Below are 20,985 nucleotides of genomic sequence, written 5' to 3'. Positions count from 1 at the left end.
GCACTTGTCTGCAAAGCCTAAAGATCCAAGTTCAATTCCCCAGTACCATGTGAAGCCAGATGCACAAGGTGGTTAATGTGTTGAGCTCATTTGCAATTGTTAAGAGGCCTTTCTTTCTCTGTCTCTATCTGCCTCTTTTTCTCTCTCACAAATAAATAAATAAATAAAAGGTAAATTAAACATTTTGTGTCAAAATTATAGATATAAATTACAATAATTACAGGCAAGGTTTACCATTATTATTTTCATTATATCTGAATTTCAACATAGCCATCACTTACAGTGGTTTGACTTTTCTCTCTGAGCCACTAAAAACATTTCTTGTTTAATGCTGGATTTTTTTCATAACTTGTCTGACCTCATTGAGTCACCAACATCTACTTTGATGAATAAACAACAGCTTTAAATTGTTAGCATGAAATACCATTCATTGGAAATTAATAAATGCAAAAGGTAAATAAGCAATGTTGACATCAGTATCTTCTAAACTGTCACATGTTCTAAGTAAGCAGGGACTACAAAAATCTACTTTTATGGTTCCTACCTTTGTAGCCTTCTTCCATACATAGGTAAGAACATTTGTTCCCAACTGCACATGAATGCCCATTCCAAATTTTGTGGCCATTCCTGATCTGAGGTTGGAGGCTATACACATCATAGCTCCACAACTTAATGTCTTCTCAACATGCCAATCACATAGTTGAATATGTCAACCACACATGGTAATGGAAATCCAGCACACAATGTACCCCAAAACAATAGAAACCAACCAAGGAGCTGCTTCCTTCTTTGTGGTGGGGAGGTGTTGCAGTCCGGTTCACACTGCTGGTAGAAATCACCCAACCAAGAGCAGCTTCTAGGAAAAAGAGGTTTATTTTGGCTTACTGGCTCAAGGGGAAGCTCCACAATGGCAGGGGAAAACGATGGCATGAGCAGAGGGTGGACATCAGCCCCTGGCCAACATAAGGTGGACCACAGCAACAGGAGGGTGTGCCAAACACTGTCATGGGGAAACTGGCTATAAAGCCAATAAGCCTGCCCCCAATAATACATTCCCTCCAGGAGGCATTAATTCCCAAATATCCATCAGCTGGGAACCTAGCATTCAGGACACCTAAGTTTATGGGGGACACCTGAATCAAACCACCACAGGAGGCAAGGAGGAATAACTTGCCCCTGACTAGGTCGCCACATTCTTCGCCAAAGAGCAAGTACCTACATCATCATAAGGCTCACTGTGCAGCCTCTGCAATCTGCTTATCTTGCTGAGATTTCCAGTGAACTGCTCATGTCTTGCTTGACTTTCTGGATGAGCTTGAAGTCATTGACATTATGGTGTTACGTGGTGTTCTCTGGCACATTCAGGTGACCCAAATTACTTAAGACCTGATCATGACAGGGCAGCAGAGGAGTGAAAAGAGCCCTGAGGCGGAACTGTTAAGTAGGTATTGTTGTCTATTCTACATGAATGCCATTTCTGTTCCTTTGTCCTGATTCAGAAAAGAATGCATTCTCCTCATGAATGACTGCATACCATGTACTTGAGGCCTTTTAAAACTGTTCTAGGGATAACACTCACAATACAAACCCCACCATTGTGTTTGTAGTATTATTTGGTTAAGATCCAAAAGCCTTTAGCAATTCTATAAGATCCATCCAGTTTCTTCTAATGCCGAACCGACAAATTAAGCAGAAATGAGATTGACATCATATCCTGCATCTTTAGAATTTTAATGATCTTAACAAGTGTCATCTTGTATTTCATTTTCTCTTTTCAACAGGCCAGGGAAAGTTTCAGAATTATATGTTTGGACTTGTGCACTACACTGCGTAAGTTAAGGACCAATTTACGCTATGGGCCGCCAGGGCATTCTGGGTGTTTCTACAAGGTTCAACACCAGCCGTATATCTAAAAGCAATGTTGTCAGTGGCTTTGTCCTGTCACCCAAGGCTTTGCTATGGTGACAAATCCTGTGCCTTGATCAAATAAATAAAAATTTATTTGTGTGATCTTATAATATGGCCTTCTTGCTGGGGCCCCCTCTAAATCCCTAAAGCATTACAATGATGATTGCCAGTGTAACACTGACACCTTATAGAAGGCCAGAAGGGCCCTCAGACTGGGGTGTACCTCTGGACCTTAAGAGGGAGAAAAAAAATAACAGCAAATGGAATCTTTATGGCCACCACAATTGACATTATTTAAAATTTTTTATTACTACAATAATTCTGTAATTAGTATTCCTATACATTTGTTTTTACACATATATAAGAATTTCTCTATGAATTACATATACAATTATTATTTGGTCACAAGTTACATGCCTTTTGTAATTTACAAAATCCTCTAATGCAGTTCTTCAAAGAAGTTGTAATAATTTAAGGTCCCCGTAACATTTAATAACTTCCATGCTGTGCCCAAAGCTATCCATTTAAAAATAATTTTTTTAAATTTTTTTATTTATTTATTTGAGAGTGACAGACACAGAGAGAAAGACACATAGAAGGAGAGAGAGAGAATGGGCGTGCCAGGGCTTCCAGCCTCTGCAAACGAACTCCAGACGCATGCGCCCCCTTGTGCATCTAGCTAACGTGGGTCCTGGGGAATTGAGCCTCGAACCGGGGTCCTTAGGCTTCACAGGCAAGCGCTTAACCGCTAAGCCATCTCTCCAGCCCCATTTAAAAATATTTAGCAGACATGATGGATAATAGTGAATTTTTATATTTTTATTGTAATTTATTTGGAGGGCTTTTAATGTGCATTTCTTTCAGTTTTTGTCCTCTAGGAATTGCCTATTCTCTCCTCTATTTCTTTCCTTCCTTCCTTCTTTCTTTCTTTCTTTCTTTCTTTCTTTCTTTCTTTTTATTTTCAAGATAGGATCTCACTCTTCCTCAGAGGGTCTCACTCTCCCTCAGCCGTACCTAAAATTCACTATGTAGTCTCAGGGTAGCCGTGAACTCTCTCTCCTACCTCTGCCTTCCAAGTGCTGGGAATAAAGATGTGCAGTACCACAGCCAGTTTCTTTTTCCTCCTCATAGTATTTTTCATTTTACTTGTTAAAGTTTGCTTTGATATACTCTATCTGATGTGCACACTGAAAACATTTTTGTCCAAGTTGATTGACTTGTCTTTTCCCTCATTATACAAAATGACTAATTCTTGATATACTCAAATCTTTTTGTGATTTGTGCTCTTTGGATCCTGTTTTAAAAAGCTATCTCCACCCAAACCACATGAAAGGCTGCAGCTACATGTTCTAATGGAAAATAAGAAACTCACTTTTCATGCTTAGTTAGTTTCTATCTGTGTGAACATACATTTTTATGTATGTGGAGAGATGGACAATTTCGTGTTTGATATTTTCAAGGTTACATATTCATGGCAGTCTTTATATGTTAAGTGGATATTGTATTTGATTTATTACCTGCATGGACAACCTGTAGGATGGGAACATGTCAGGTACATATAACATATTCCTCATTTTAGAATTCCCCAAATTTATGGAAAATTGTAGGGTTTATCATAAGAAATGAGTAAATGTGGAGTATGTACTTGTTGGCAACAGGCTAACTAAAATGACTTTCTTTTTTTTTTTTTTTTTTTTTTTTTGGTTTTTCGAGGTAGGGTCTCACTCTGGTCCAGGCTGACCTGGAATTAACTCTGTCATCTCAGGGAGGCCTTGAACTCATGGCAATCCTCCTACCTCTGCCTCCCGAGTGCTGGGATTAAAGGCGTGCGCCACCACGCCTGGCTAAAATGACTTTCTATTGGGCTAAACTTTGAGGAAAAATGGCATTCAGGTGCCATATTCTTCAATTTTGTTTATAAAGCTGGATTTCAAAATTATTTATGTTGCTAATCACTTAAAATTGGTTATTTTAGGATTGATATCATTGTACAATAAATTATATCAACCAAACATGGTCAAAATATTAAACCAGGTTATACAATCAAAAACAGGAAGGAAAGGTTTCCAGGTGCAATGATGTCTTGAGGTGGGCTTCCCCTTGCTGTATTTACCTATTAGGAATTCAATTGCAAGTGAAAGGAAACCCAAGTCAGTTCAGATGTTTTGAGCCAAGGGGCCTTAATTGGATCACATATTCAAAAAATGTAGAGACTTTCAACATTCCAGGTCTCAGACAACAGTCCCAGGCCTCGGGTTAGAAGTGATTCCATTGATGATGCCATGCTTATTCTTAGCTTCTCATCTCCTGATAACAAGCCCCATTGATGCTTGGTCCCTAACCCCACAGCTGCAGATTCTATGGAGGAGAGCAAGGAGCTCTGTTCCATCTCACTTACAGGTCTTACAGGTCCTGCAGTACATGGACTAGGATTTGCAAGAATTTGTTCTTAGTGAATAAGGTAGTTCATAATTAGAATAAAAGGTGACTGGCCACAGGCCTCTGAAACACCAAATGCTCAATATATTTTGGCTTCCATTTAAGTAACCATCTCACACAGGGGTAGAGGAAAACTCACTTAGCCTTGGAAATCAGTGAGCAGTATCCCTGAGTCAGAACATTTATGGGTTCTCTTGAAATATTTGTTACTATATGAACACATTTTAAAAAAGAACTCACCTCACAGCTTGTTTTGGAAAGACAGTGACCACCGTGCTGCCCTGGACACTACAGTAATCATGGCAGGAAGTCATTACAGAGAAGGAAGTTCCCATCACTGCTTTACTTAGCTGTCTCCTACTTCCTGCTCACACCACACTTGTGAATTTCTGAGCCAGCAATGCTAACTACATTAACTTTATATTTTCTCTTCTCTCTTTTAGTGGACCCTAAAATATTAGCAAAGATTCATATTATATCTGAAAGTATTCATTTTTGTTACAATCCTGGTAATCATAGATATACCATTAAAAAGAGAAGAAGGTTAAAGAAATTAAAAGGCTCAGACACATAAAAAACTACAAAGTTAGAAGGTTTTTATCCCTGAGAAATGAGTGCATAGCCATCATTTCCCATAAAATAAATTTATTGCAAGAAATAAAATACAATACCCTAATTTTTGTATAATTGTATTATGGTTCAATAAACATTGTGTTCATGGACTAAAAATTAAAAAAATCAGGGACTAAGAAAGATTTCACAGAAATGGATGTTTGACTACTGAATTTAAAATTGCAAGAAAGACTATTTGGACACATGCCATAATTTCCAAATCATAAAGTTGGCTAAATATTGCATTTATTTATTGTTTTTCTTGGTTTGTTATGAGATTGGGTCTCACTCTATTCCCAGGCTGATATGGAATTCACTATGCAGCCTCAGGGTGGCCTCAAACTCGTGGCAAATCTCTTACCTCTGCCTCCCGAATGCTGGGATTAAAGAAATGTGCCACCATGCCAGTCAATATTTATTTATTTTTACATAAGTACCTTAAGCTATAAAGAAAAGAAAAGCTGTACTGTATAAGTGTTTATACTTTAAGATGATGATTGAAAAGTTTAAATTGGTCAGGCAAAGTGTTCCATGCCTATAATCCACATTACTCAGGAGTTTGAGGCAGAGAATAGCTGGATCCTCAGGTTGGAGATGAACCTTGCCAACGTAGACCTCAACTAATCCCCCTGTGAAATTATTCTGACAGTCCTAAGAAATGCTGAAGTTGAGCAATTAATGTTCTCTATTAATCCTACATTTTCCAAATTAATGTAGTTTCACACTAACTAAAATTTTACACTTTTTCTTACCATCCTATAGGCACCAGCAAAGTCCACACTAAAATCAGTACAGAATAGGTAGGAGGTTGGTATTTAATATGACTTCAGGGCTTGAGAGTTCATACATCCAGCAAGTTGTAACAAGTGCATACATCCAATTAATAAGAAATTGTAATTACCAAAGAATGCAATGAAGTCTTTTTATTCAAAGAAAACCCAACATATTCTCACCCACCTTAATAAGAATATAAAGAGCATCAGGTTGAGGACATTCAGACTCACCACCAAACACACAATGCTGTTTTTTCTCTTTTGTATTTTCCCTTCATTACTGCCTTTCCTGTCTCTTCCTTCCTTCTTTTCTTTTCCCTTTCTTTCTTCCTTTCTTCTTTTATTTTCTCCTTCTTTCCTTCCTTATATTTTCTCCCCCTTTCCTTCCTTCCTTCCTTCCTTCCTTCCTTCCTTCCTTCCTTCCTTCCTTCCTTCCTTCCTTCCTTCCTTCCTTTCATCTCTTTCTTTCAATATTGAATGCCCATCAAAGGACCAATTCGTCAATCCTTCACCTCTGATCAACCTTCTTTCCCATTTAGTCAAATCAAAGACTCCTACTAAGCTCCTCTTCCCTTGATTTATCTTTGACTTTCATTTCTTTTTAATTAATTCCAGAAGCATAAACATACTCTATTCTTTTTCTTGAGAACAAAAAATAATTAAGCAGGAAGACTTATTTTACTATACAACTTCCTAATCTAGTTTTCATATGTTTTATTTTATATTCATAGCAAAGCATCTCTAAAGACTTACTTGAACTTATTTTTTCCAATTCCTCACCAAACACTCAGATATCTTATCTAACTTCTGTCCAAACTTCTCTATTGCTACTGCTTTTATTGTAACAATGTTCTATGTAGTACAAAACCCAATGTTCCCTTGACCTATCAGTTGCCCTTGATATCCTTGGTGTTTCCTTCTTTATGAGATCCTTCTACTCTCAACTTTTCCACACTATATTATCCTGATGTTTGTTTTCTTATCATAGTCTCTATTCCTCCTTCTTGTACTTTTTTATTTTTTAAACTTTTTGACAACTTCCATTAGTATAAACAATAAACCATGATAATCCCCTCCCACAGTCTCCATTCCCCTCTCCCGAATCCAACCTCCATTAAATCCCTTCTTTCCAATTAGTCTTTTCTCCTTTGATGTCATAATTTTTTTCCTCCTATTGAGCAAGTCTTGTGTAGGTAGTGTCAGGTCATGAGTATGAAGGCTATTTTGTGTCTGGAAGCAGTCTTATCTTTCCTTTGTCTAATACATTCCTTCTACCATGTCTTCTGCAATGGTGGCTGAGCGATGGAGGGTGTGGTAGAGATGTCTCACATACTGCTGAATACTCCACTGTGTCTTCTCTGCACTTGTAGCACTGCACACATGCCAAAGCAAGAATTAACAGATTGTCATATCCCATCTCTGCTTTATTTACAAAGGTGAACCAAGAAGGCAGAAGTTAGAAAGAAATAAGGAACAAAAATAGTATTTCACATAAATATTAACAAGCAAATATTCCCAGTGACCATTTTGTTATTAGAAACAATGTAGAGTCTGATCTGGAAAACACTGGATGAAGTGGGGACAGGTTTTCACTTTATATTGACTTAAGATGTAATCCCAAAGACAGTATTACTGTCAGAACACTGCAGAATAAATATTAAAACATTGAAATAAAGTCATTGCTGGAAAGAAGTGCTTGAAGACGTAAGCTTAATAACAGGCTTTAGCCCACCACACTAAAATAGAAAGATTATGTAAGAATATAGTAACTTTAGGTAATAAAAACTAAGTGCTGTATCTTGAGAATACACATTAGAACACACTGAGTCTTTGCTAGTTCAAAAATGCATAGGCAATGTTTTTATTCTCATTTATTTTTAAGTATTATGTTAAAACATAAAAATTATATGTGATGCTTTGATACATATCATAAAATATTAACTTGGCATAAACATGTATATTCCTTGGAATTTATCATTTTATGATAAATACATTCAAAACATTTTTAGCTTTTTGAAATATGCAACATATTATCATTGTCTATACTCATCCTTCTGAGCAATTGCAGACCAGAACTTTTAATTTCTATCCAATTATAAAGTACTCATTGATCAACCTTTCTCCATCTCACCTTCCCCTCTTCTACCTAACCTCTCTGAGATCAACCTTGTTTTCATGTTTTACACAGGAGTATGATCATGGAGTCCTTATGTTTCTGTGTCTGTCTTTTTCCATTTAATTTAATGATCTCAAGTTCTATACAGGTTGTCAAAGACTGAGAGGACAATATCACTGTATTAGAGCAGAACAGACAATATTTACACAACTAGTCAAAATGTTTTCAATCTTATGTGAGGCCAGCCACTATGCCAAGTGCTTTGTTTACATGTAATGACTCATCTATCCCTTGCAACAGCAGAGTGAGATAGTTATTATGAAACATACTTACAATAAAACATGCTAAAAAGAAATATTACAAGGAGATAGAATTCTACCTTTAGCTTGTGTGTCTTCTGAGCTATGCTCCTAGCCACTTCAATATACTTTCTACTGGAATGATTAATTCTGAGCAGGGTGCTCAGCATATTGATCAAAAATTAGAATTAAGGCCAGGCATAGTGCACATGCCTTTAATCCCAGCACTTGGGAGGCAGAGGTAGGAGTGTCACCATGAATTCAAGGCAACCCTGAGACTACATAGTGAACTTCAGGTCAGCCTGGGATGGAGTGAGACACTACCTCGGGAAAAAAGAAAAGTTAGAATTAAGTTTCAATAAGACTGTTAAAATATTTTATTTATTTATTTATTTGCAAGCAATAAGGGGAGTGGGGGATGGGCATGCGCGGGCCTCCTACCACTGCAAATGAACTCCAGATCCAAGTGCCACTTTGTGCATCTGGCCAGCTTGGGTACTGGGGAATCAAAACTGGGCTGTCAGTCACTTGAAGCAAGCACTTTTAATTGCCGAACCATTTCTCCAATCCTCAATAAGATATATATTTTTTAAGTTCTCTTAACTTATATTTGGGTCAAAAATGGAAAGTCCAAGCAAACTAGTGATTTTGATAACTCAACATTAAAATAATGTATGTGTTCCCAAAACATTTTTGGGAAGTACACTCAGAGTGTAAAATATTTTTTTTTCTTAAAAGCCATAGAATGAACATAAATGAACTATTTGCTAGACTCCTGACCTGAGGTGGACAAGTAATGTCATTCTACTGGATATTATACTTATCATCTGGCCATAACTTTCTTGAACTAATTTTGTAGTCACTAATGAGCCATAAGAGATTTTTAAGACAGCATATTTAGACTTAAAATATATATCAAGGAGGAGAAGCAAACATGTTCTCTCTGCTTTAGACACTCCCTCAAACTTTATAGTCCCTGATTACTCTTTAAATTTTCATCAGATGACTGATGCCAATAGTTAATTTTAAAGTCTCCTGTTAACTGAGTAGCAGTACTTTTTATTACTGTTTATTACTTATACAACATAATAGATTTCAGCATGTCATTTATATGTATATAATGTACTTGGATCACATTAAAACCCACTTATCTTCTCTTGCCCCCCACACTTCCTCTTACCGGTCTGCTTCACCATCCCAAATACAAATTGACTTAAAGGTAATTTCATAGAAGTCAAAGAACAAGAATGGAAAGTGGAAAGAGTGAGCAACAAAATAGGGACTATAGGAGAGAAACATGGGGAAAAAAAGTTCACAATATGTGAAGGACAATGTTCACTTGTGTGCCAATTTCACTTAAATCATCTCTCTTTATCTTTTATTTTCTTTTGAGATAGGATCTCATGAGATAGGTGGCCTTGAACTTACTATGTATCCAAGGATTATTTTGAGTTCTTGATCCTTCCAAGTGCTGGAATTTCAAGCATATATCACTGCACCTGGTTTATACTGTGCTGGGGATCAAATCCAGGTCTTCCTTCTTAAATGCTAGGCAAGCATCCAACTCATTTAGACACAACCCTATCCTGTCCATTTGCCTTTTGAATAGATAAGTTCCATATTTTTTCCTAGATTTTTAAAAATTTCTGTAAATTACTTTACTTTTGGCTTTTCAATATAGATTGTACTCAAAGAACAATCCTGCATTTTTATTATTAATATTTTCCTCCAAAATAATTAGACACATGAAACAGAATTTATCAGTACAGAGAGGAATTTTGGCAGTTTGGATTAGATTAAATTATATGTATGGTAGATATTTCACAGTGACTTAAACAAGTTTGGAGTTTTATTGTTCTTAAGAGTAAAAATGTCTGCAGAGGCAATGCAGAGCTGATGTTGTAGCCTTATGGTGTCAGGGAACACTAGCCATTCTACTTTATACCTCTGTGGCCTGGGCCAGTGAGGTGGTCCAATTGTTGATTGTCTGTCTGCACATATGCAAATATTTGAGAATCTGTTGGTATGCACATCTATATACCTAAAATACGGATATCCAGAGTATAGGGTGGCAGTGTACTCTCACAGTATGCAATAATTCACTTCTGTATTCTGTGCTTGTAGATCAGTATAGATTCATTCATTCATTCATTTTCTTAAACAATATGTATATACATATACACATGTACATACACATAATATTTTTCTTTTAATCAGATGTATCTTCTTCCTAAGAAATAAATGTTCCTTTCATGATTAATTAGCAATTAAGCCTATGATAAAGAAATCTGTCCTAAGACACATTAGTTCTTTAAATTCAGGAAAAGAAGAGAGCTTTACTTAAAAAAAAAATGAAGCTGAATGTGTGTGTGGTGGTACACACCTTTAGTTCCAGCACTTGGGAGACTGAGGTAGGAGGATTGCTGTGAGTTTGAGGCCACCCTGAGACTACAGAGTGCATTCCAGGTCAGCCTGGGCTACAACAAGCTCCTACATTGAAAAAAAAAAAAAAAAAGAAAAGAAAGAAAGAAAGAAAAAAGAAATATGAGTAAATGTTACCTTAAAAGGAAAAAATAAGTGAAGGAATGAAATTAAATATTATTATAACTGCTTTACTAGCTGACTGGCATGTGCATATGCTGACTCTTAATAATAACAGCAAAATACAAGTTAAATATTTCTTATTTCCATTTTTGAAGATACGACAAAATATTTAGAATGACTTTTTTGGATATGTTTTTATTGAGATACAGAACACATACAGGAAGACAAACAAATAAGTTGGAAAATACATTTCATCAGGTCCAGTTAGACATCATCCTTTCCTGTATCCCACTTGCTTCATCTATATCCTTTCATAGATAGTCAACAGAGATGTCTGGTTATAAGACTGAAAGAAGTCTTTTTTTTTTTTTTGAGGTAGGGTTTCACTCTAGCCCAGGGTGACCTGGAACTCACTATGTACTTTCAGGTTGTTCTCAAACTCTCAGCGATCCTCCTACCTCTGCTTCCCAAGTGCTGGGATTAAAGGCGTGTGCCACCACACCTGGCTGAAAGAAATCTTTAAGGCAGTATCCACTGCAGTAGGAGGGATTCTGGGAGCCAGTCAGTAGCCAAGGGGTACCATCCACACAACACTTTGTTAAATACAAAACAGGTTTTTCTGGGGAAACTGTCACAAACTGAGAAGTAGAAGAGAGCACATGGTCCCCTGAGCTCTTGTCTCCATAGACAGGACAAGGTAAATGAGCACACACCACCCCTGCCCTACCACATATGCGACTAGATGGGAACATCTAGATTGCTGTGTGACCAGTGGCTTTTTTCTCATGAAAATCATTCTTCAGAGGGTCAACTCCGAAGCTCAGAGCTGGTGCTAGCTGCTCTTCCATTACTCTAAATCAGTGTGTCCAGAGGCACGCAGATGTCTCTCATTGCCCGATGAAACAATATCAAGGAGTTGAGAGTTGAGAGGGATCTTTTTTTTTTTTTTTTTTAAATGCTGCTTGTAGGTCACATTAAGATGGAGAGCTGACAGTTGGACTAATCAATGTGGAATTAATTGGTCACGTAGTTTTACTGGCATTCTGCAGCAAATGCCTCAGTGAAAAGAAGTCCAAAGAACTTAGAGAAAAAAATTGGAAATAATTGTAAGAAATTTTATCAAAGACTTTTGTTGCTAACAGAGAAGAAAATGGGATGGGAGATACAGCTGGCAGGGGAAAATAAGGTCAAAAATTGTTTTCTTTTTAATAGAAAAAAACTATGGTAATATACCTGTCTGCAAAAATGATAAAAAAGAATAAAAATTTATAGTGGAAGAAAACAGAGATAGCAATATCTAAAGTGACATGATATGGGCTCCTGAGCATAGGAAAGGAGTTTGTCTGGATTTCTTAGGAAAAGAAAGTTAATTTATCATAACAGGTATGAAGACAGATTACAAATGGACAGATGTTGGTAGATGGTTGTGGGGAGTGGGGAGATGGTGGGTTTATAGGTCTCATCTGAGGTTTTTAAATTTCTTAGTGTTATAAGTTCAAAGTGAGGATGGAGAAGCAATGTTGGTTGTTTGAGGAGAGATAGCAAAGTATGAAATGAACATCATTTTGTATATTATTGGGTAAGTCATTCTTGATTGGCTCATATTGGGAGTAGAAAAGCATTAGTCAGAAAATCAAATACCTGGCAACTTAACCATTATTCATCCAAAGAACAAAACACATGAGCATGCCTGAACTTACTGCTCTCACGAACCCCAAAGCCTGACAGTTATCTTTTATGATTTATCTAACATCAAAGTGTTGAGTTTCAACATGTTTGCTTTTCATTGCAAAATTTTACATTGGCTATCAAGACCTACAAACCGATTTCCTTTCAGACTCTTGACATTCTGTTATTAGTTACTTGTTAACAAGAGCAGTATCAGCCATGAAGCATTCCTAGGGAAGAGCTGGTTACGTGTGTTTCTGTCAATAGGAGAGAAATTACACTTTACCGTGTTTCTTCCATAGTTTTTGCTAATCCTTTACTGCAACTAGGAAGAGAAGCTCAGGCACTTTTGGTTCATGTTGGTAATAGTGTACCAGGAGGCCACCAGCATCAGCAAAGATAGCTCAAAGCTGGAAGACACTTTTTTCTTTTTAAATTTTTGTTCATTTTTATTTATTTCTTTGAGAGTGACAGAGAGAGAAAGAGGCAGAGAGAGAGAGAGAGAGAGAGAGAGAGAAAGAATGGGCACGCCAGGGCTTCCAGCCACTGCAAATGAACTCCAGATGTGTATGCCCCCTTGTGCATCTGGCTAATGTGGGTCCTGGAGAATCGAGCCTCGAACCGGGGTCCTTAGGCTTCACAGGCAAGCGCTTAACCACTGAGCCATCTCTTCAGCCCATTTTTCTTTTTACAGGTTAACTCCCCTTGTTTGTGGGGGGGGTTATATTTTTAGGTTAATCTTAATATTCTCATAAAAAGGAGCAATTTGTCTCTGTTCCCAAAGAACATGAAATACCTCTATCTCAAATGCCACTGTGAATAACAATGACAATAACAACAACAACAACAACAAAAAAACAGGAAAGAGACTGAGATTTACAAATCATTTCATTTTTAACATGCAATATGTTTTCAATAAGAAACTATGTTTGTTTTTAAAAAGCTATATTACAGATGCAATGATGGGCCTACTGGGCAAAATCTTTGGCTTCAACTTGAAGTAGATGATAAAATGTGAGTAATGGACAGGGAGACAAAACAGAAGAGTAACTTAATATATGTTAAATCCCAGGTTTAATATTTTTAGGAATCTTGGTGCTTTGGCTTGTTAATATTGAATTCACTTTCCAGTTATCATTTGTGTAACAGTAAGTTGAGGATGAATGAGTTCTGTTCCAAGCAGTGATACCTCCAAATGTCCCCCAAACCTACAAGACGGGTCCTGTGGCCTACAATTATGGGGAATAAAACTAAAGAGAACTCCAGTAGGGAACATGATTGTGTGTGATATACCTGGCCTATACAATAATATTCTGCCCATATGGCATCAATTTGTTAATGTTAAAATGAAACTGATTACATTTTATATTGAACTTGCATGCTTTCAAAAGCAAGAAAATTTGAGATTCCAATCCTTCAAAAGATGAAAACTGTGTTTCATACTATACTGAGGAGACCTATGATGAATTTAGATCATTCATTGAGTTTTGAATATGTTTAAAGCAACAAGAGAAATGTTAACTAGTCTTTAACTTATAATTTGTCAGTATTATCAAACTGGAAAGTTTAGAATACATGCAAAAGAAGAAATTTACATATAAGTGAGCTATTACCCCAAACACTATTTCATAAATTAAGATTTTTGAATAAGAAACACTAATTTAAACATGTCAGTAGATAGCTGATTTTGGTGGTCGTTTTAGTTGCATATATTTATACTTAACAGTGATTTCTTAAGATAATGATGTCTGGATTTATTTTTGGCATTGCACATTCTCCCACAAAGAAACACAGGACACCAATTTATCAAGCCTATAGGCAACATGTTTATTTTCCTGATATAATTCTCCGTTTTAAGGCAGAAGGAGAAATAGAAAAATTCAAGTTTCTGAGGACTTGTCACACCTAGTCAGCACATGCAGAGGCTTGTACCTTGGATTGGAAGCAGTGGTTCTTTAGGATTTATGTTTTCCTAGGAGCTTATCCAGATTAACTACAGAGTAAAGGAATTTTGGGGCAGGAAGGGACCCTAGAAAAAGTCTAAGGCTCTAGGCCAACCCAACCTACTTATATACTGAATACAGAAATTCTCCTACAGGAGGTGTTGAAGAACTCACTAGTGTTACATTTATGGATGGTGTGGTCTCTACTTTCCAGTATGTTGGATATTTGGAAAAGATGGAGATGCTTGTTCACTCACACACTTGGGGTCATGCCAGCTTACATTAAAATCACTGCTAAACTGACACCTATTTAACTTGAAGCAAGTTATTCAACTTTTGTGAAACCTAATGTGCATGCATGTGTGTGTGTGTGTGTGTGTGTGTGTGTGTGTGTATTGGCACATGCATGCTATGACACACATTTGGAGGTTAGAGGGTGTTGCAGTCAGGTTCACATTGTTGGCAGAAGACACACAAACAAAAGCAGCCTGTGGGAAAAAAGGGTTTAATTATTTTGGCTTATAGACTTGAGGAGAAGCTTCATATGGCAGGGAAAGCGATGGTATGAGCAGAGGGTGGACATCATCTCTTGGCCAACATGAAGTAGACAATAGCAACAGGAAAGTATGCCAAACACTGGCAAGGGAAAGCCAGCTATTGTACCCATAAGGCTGCACCCAACAACACACTATCTTCAGGAGGCTTCGATTGTCAAATTGCCACCAGCTGGGGATCTAGGCATTCAGAACACCTAAATTTATGGGGGACACCTGAATCAAATCACCAGGGAAGCAAACCTCTAGGTATAGCTACTGTAAATGTTAGACCAGCTGGCCCATGAGCTTTTGAATTCTCCTGACTCCACCTACCACTTGCACAGGGATATTGGGATTACAGTAGCTTGTGCTACTTGGGTCCAGATGTACATGGGTTCTAAGCATCCAAACTCTTGATTTCAGGTCTGCACAGCAAGTGCTTTTAACCCTTGGGCCATTACCCTGGCTCTGACCCTCTATATCTTAAAGGATAATAAATAGCATAAAATAAAGGGTTGTGGTGAGAATTATGAAAGATAATCAATGTAATAGATCATAATACATAGAAAATAAAATAACAACAGAATGTTTAAATCTGTGCCCAAATTATTGTTGCTGGAATAGGAATGAAGCAGTCTGCTATAAATAACATTAAATTTAAATTGAATGGATTTAAAATAAATTCTTCAACTTTTAAATTGTATTCATGATTGTCATTAGCTACACAGGATGATTTAATATTAAACATAGAGTACATACATACCCAAAATGCTTGTGTATGTACCAATAACCGTGGGCTAACTCCACAATGCACGACCCATATACCTCAACAAGGAGGGGCCAATGGGGAGGGTAGTAGGTCACGGATGAGCCTAATAATGGTACCAAACTGCCTGTACTTGCAGAATAGAAAACTAATAAAAGAAAAAAAGAAACTCCAGATGTGTGTAGCCTCTTGTATATCTGGCTAACGTAAGTAAGTCCTGGGGAATCAAACTTGGGTTTGGCTTTGCAGGCAAACACCTTAACCATTAAACCATCCCTCCAGCCCCAATTTAAGATTTATTAATAGTTCTGGTCTATTAAGATCATTCTTCCTAGAATTTTGTGGATGTTTTACTGTTTACTTTTTGAATTCCAGGGACTAAGCCTAGGCAGAAAAACAAACTCTTTTACATTGGTCTATTTTTCCTCAAATGAACATTTTATTGAAAATAGCTATATATGACAAAATATATATATGTAGATAAATTATATGTGAAAATAGTAATAAAAACTTACCAAATGCTATGTTAGTAATGCCCAGATTAAAATCAAAATATTATCTGCATGTCAGAGGTCCCTGTACACCTTTCTCATTGATTATCTTACTTGTCCTGGTTTTAACATAAATATATTTTTCTAACCACATTTGAAAGAAAAATAGTTCATTTTATAAACCCAAGAGGTCATATGAGAGAAACAGTATTTAACAATTTACTAGCTCATAACATAAGTCATTTCAAGACAAAAAGAAGACCTTCAAAGATAGTATTCAGAAAATGTGTTATAAATTTTGTCAGTAAAATTATTTGCTGCTGTACATGGGTGTAAGCTATGGCATTCCTAAAACTAAAGTGCAGAGTGTCCACCATGCTTTATGAAAAAATTATTCTTAAATGTGACTATAGTTATGTTGCTTAATAAAAAGGGTTCGACAATTACCTTAAAAAATGCTTGTGTAAAACCAAAACACTTTGTAAAAACATGCACATAAGTGAAAAGATGGGTGATTCCATGCACCAGTCTGAAGGACAATTGAACACAATATAAATACACAAATATCAGGACTGAAATATTGAACTAGCCTCTTCCATTATACTTTTTATTCTTTGAATATAAATCTAGACACATTAAAATCAGATTGCAACATCCTCAGTTGATAAGTTATTGTTAGAAATAGAGACAAAATGTAAGAAAAATCCCATGTTCTGCTCTTATCTTAGATTTCAGTGGATTCCATTGCATGATTTCTGCATTGGGAGAACTGTGAAGTGGAACATCAAATATATTTTTGGAAATTATTTACATAAATATATCAATCAAAAATGATGACCAACTGACATTGAAGCTACATTTTTTGGAAGTTGACAGGTAAGTTGTTCTTTAATCTGGAGGAAAGCCAAAACCCTGATGCTCTTCAGAACAGTCTAAACAGAAACTAGTTCTATTGTTCAAATAAGTAAACTCTTACTCAAGACCTCTTGTAAACAATCAAAAATATATCTAAAACATTATGTCCTTTCTTGGAGCAAGTTTTTGAGTAGTGATGGAAAGTTAGACTGATTATCGGGCTGGAGAGATGGCTTAATGGTTAAGGTGCTTTCCTGCAAAGTCAGAGAACCTAGGTTTAGTTGCCCAGGACCCATGTAAACCAGATGCCCAAGATGGTACATGCATCTGGAGTATATTTGCAGTGGCTAGAGGCCCTCACACATGCCCATTCTCTCTCTATCTGCCTCTCTCTCTCTCTGCTTTTTTCTTTCCCTCTCAACTTAATAAATAAAAAATATTTAAAAATAATTATAAAAGACTGATTAACATCAAGAAAACAAATGACAACAAAGGCTGGCAAGGAAACAGGGAAGAAGTAATCTTCATACACCATTGAAAGGAAGGTAAAATAATACATTCACGATGCAAATCAGTATGGAGAGTCCTCAAAAACTTAACATAGAACTACCATATGAGCTAGCTACACTACTCTTGGGGATATACCCCAAAGCATCTAAGTCTGCACACACCTGAGATCCTTGCATATACATGTTTACTACAACACTCTTCACAGTAGCCAGGATACTGAGCCAGACGAGATGCCTAGCAGCAGATGAATGGAAAAAGAAAATGGGATATTTATATACACTGCAGTTTTATTTATCTGTAGAGAAGAATAAAAAAAGGTCACTTGTAGGAAAATGGATGGCATTGGCTACTGCCATGTTACACAAAATAAGCCAAACTCAGAGAGAGAAATTTCTCAATTTGTCACATATGTCAAATCTAGATTTAGCGTGTGTACTTATATATGACATGAAGAGTAGAAAACAGGCTATTTCATGGGAGGAAGACTCGTAAGAGGAGTGCAGAGGAGGAACAAGAGAAGATAATGAGAAAATGAAACATGGAATTTGGGGTAACCTAAATCTGTGTTCCCAGGCCATGGTTTGGCTCCAGAATAAACTGTGTCATATCCCCTTTGAGGCAAGAGCTCTGTCTTTTGCTTCCACAGTTATGGTGCCCCACATGGGCTGGAAGGGCAAGCCCTTTCCACTTAGGATGCCACCATGTGGAGCCAGGTCCCAGTATGGTCCTTGTGCTCAGCCATGCGCTGTGGTCTCCTTCAGTGCAGGTTGGCAAGTCCATTCTGGGGCTTGGACCTCCCTCGATGTGGTCGATGGTCAACTTGTTGTGTCTGAGTTTGCTTTAGGATCCATCTTGTTGTTATTGTTGGATACCTTGTTTATTTGCTCTCAAATATGTTTGTTTTAAGGTGTCCTTTTTGTTTGTCTGCTTTGAAAGCGTTTTAGTCTTGACCACTCAGTTTGATGTTTGCATGGAGATCTTTGAGAGCATTTTGGTTTGTGACTGCTTTGTTTGGCTTGTCTCTATTAAGCGATTTCTCTTACCATTCCTCCAAAGAAGGAGGAACTGTTTGGGGAAAATTTCTACTTGGTACTCCAGCTGCTATGAAAATTATGCTAATTTAAGTTGTAATTATTTGAAAAAACATGAGGAACCTAACTAAGAATAAATGGGGTTTACATCTGCCACAATGGGGAACATTTAATCCTAAATTGGGGTTCATTTTTTAAACTTTTTTGAAATTCTAAAGTCCTAGGCAATAGTATTTTTTTGTGTGTGTGTGTGTGCCAAAAAGAAAATCATAATGGGAATCCTGCTTCAGTTAGAAATTTAAAACGCCAAATAAAATGTTTAAACTGGTAATTTCCAAAGTAATCAATGAGTTTTAAAACCCATAAGTTAAAAGGAGATTCCAAATAAGTAACATTTTTTTTTAATTTGAGAGATTATATCAGAACAAGGTAAATTGTGCAGAATCTTAACTGTTCTCCTTTCCACTCTCCTTTCTCTGAACTCTGTTTCATAATGACCCTTCCTAAAATTCTGAATACTAGATACAAATTGAGTTGAGGTCTTGAAAAGTCTAGGGGAACTCCTCAGGTCATCAAAGATGACAATGTGGAGCTGTGTCTCGGTCGCCTTATTGCTGACATCTTGGGAGCTCGCAGAAGATGCATGTAGCTCTTTCCCTGCCGCCGCCGGGTCGCGCGGAGGCGGAGGCGGAGGCTCGGGTGCGTTCAAGATTCGGCTTCATCCGAACCCGCCGCCAGGGCGGAGGAAGGCATTGCTGCTGGAGGTGTGATGGATATGAACACTGCTCTGCAAGAGGTGCTGAAGACCACCCTCATCCATGACGGCCCAGCACGTGGAATCCGCGAAGCCGCCAAAGCCTTAGACAAACGCCAAGCCCATCTCTGCGTGCTTGCATCCAATTGTGATGAGCCCATGCATGTCAAGTTGGTGGAGGCCCTTTGTGCTGAGCACGAAATCAACCTAACTAAGGTTGATGACAACAAGAAACTAGGGGAATGGGTAGGCCTCTGCACAATTGATCGTGAGGGGAAACCCCGCAAGGTGGTTGGCTGCAGCTGTATAGTTGTCAAGAGCTTTGGCAAGGAATCTCAGGCCAAGGATGTCATCGAAGAGTACTTCAAATGCAAGAAATGAACAAATAAAAATATGGCTCATTTTCTTCATCTCTGTTATTTGAGGTTTCTGTTTGGGAAAGAAGTTGTAAAATAATTACAATTCAACTGAAAGTACTGTAAAATGAAACAGCTTGCTGTTTTTGCCAGAAGCTGGCATTAGGGGTTTACAAACAAATAGGACTGCCATAAGGTATTATTGATGGCCAAGGTCAATGGATACTGGTGGGAAACAGTATTTGCCTAACCTGTTAGGGGGAATACTTACATGATTATAATTTTCAATTGCTTTCTTTTTCTTTTTCTTTTTCTTTTTCTTTTTCTTTTTCTTTTTCTTTTTCTTTTTCTTTTTTTTTTTTTTTTTTGTGAGAGAATGGGTGTACCAGGATCTCTAGCCACTGCAAACTTTAGAAACGTGCGCCACTTGTGCATCTGGCTTATGTGGGTACTAAGGAGTTCAACCTTGGTACTTAGCGCCTCAGGAAAGTGCCTTAACCAGCCCTTACTCTTAAATTGTTTGGGGAGGCAGAGAGTATTGCCACAAGGCCAGCCTGAGGCAACATAGTGTATCTCACCTGGAACAACCGAAAACAAAAAAGGTGAGAAAAAGATGCATGATAGGCAAGTGTTGCTTTAAAATACTAAGGGTTTTTTTTTGGGGGGGGGTGGGGAAGCTGGATATAGGGTCTCAGTAGTTTGGAGCTCACTCTAGTCTTAGGCTGGCCTGAAGCTTAGGGGATCCTTTAGAGCCTCCCTAGTGCTGGGATTAAAGGTGTTAACTACCACCCTAAGTTAGTGCTGAAATTGGGAGAATTTGGGCATTGTCCCATTCATTGCAGAGTTGAATCCATTTTTCTACAGATGGCTGTGATTTGTTTTTCTGGGGTTTTTAAGGTGGGGTTTCACTCTACACCCTAGCCCAGGCTGACCTGGAATTCACTATAGTTTCAAGGTGGCCTGGAATTCATGGTGATCCTGAGATTAAAGGCCTGGCTGTTGAGTTTCATTTGCAGGCAAATGCCTTGGCCAATAAATCATCTATGCAGTTCCAGTTTCTTTAAAAAAAAAAAAAATGAGAGGGCCTGGAGAGATGGCTTAGCAGTTAAGTGCTTGCCTGTAAAACCTAAGGACCCAGGTTCGAGGCTCAATTTCCTAGGACCCACGTTAGCCAGATGCACCACTTAGAATGACTTAATGCTTTTTTGTTTGTTTTTTCAAGATAGGGTCTCTATCTCAGGCTGACTTGGAATTCACTGAAGTGTCAGGGTGGCCTCAAACTCACCTCTTGCTGGGATTAAAGGCATGCACCACCATCCAGCTTCGTTTTCACAACATTCTTAATCTGGTTTTCACAGTGCCTGAGTTTTGGGAAGAATTGTAT

At 37.6% G+C, this 20,985-nt stretch overlaps 1 protein-coding gene across 1 annotated transcript; it reads left to right on the top strand.

Moving 5' to 3' along the window:
- Positions 1-1,854: 1,854 nt before the first annotated feature.
- LOC123454068 (40S ribosomal protein S12-like) lies at positions 1,855-19,664 on the top strand. The gene is made up of 2 exons (XM_045132153.1): positions 1,855-1,923; positions 19,141-19,664. Exons 1-2 carry the CDS (start codon positions 1,855-1,857, stop codon positions 19,624-19,626), a joined length of 555 nt encoding a protein of 184 aa, XP_044988088.1. The 3' UTR covers positions 19,627-19,664.
- The last annotated feature ends 1,321 nt before the right edge of the window (positions 19,665-20,985 follow it).

The sequence above is a fragment of the Jaculus jaculus genome, chromosome 13, assembly GCF_020740685.1.
Source record: "Jaculus jaculus isolate mJacJac1 chromosome 13, mJacJac1.mat.Y.cur, whole genome shotgun sequence".
Classification (NCBI taxonomy): domain Eukaryota; kingdom Metazoa; phylum Chordata; class Mammalia; order Rodentia; family Dipodidae; genus Jaculus; species Jaculus jaculus.
This window is presented reverse-complemented; position numbering and strand designations above follow the sequence as displayed.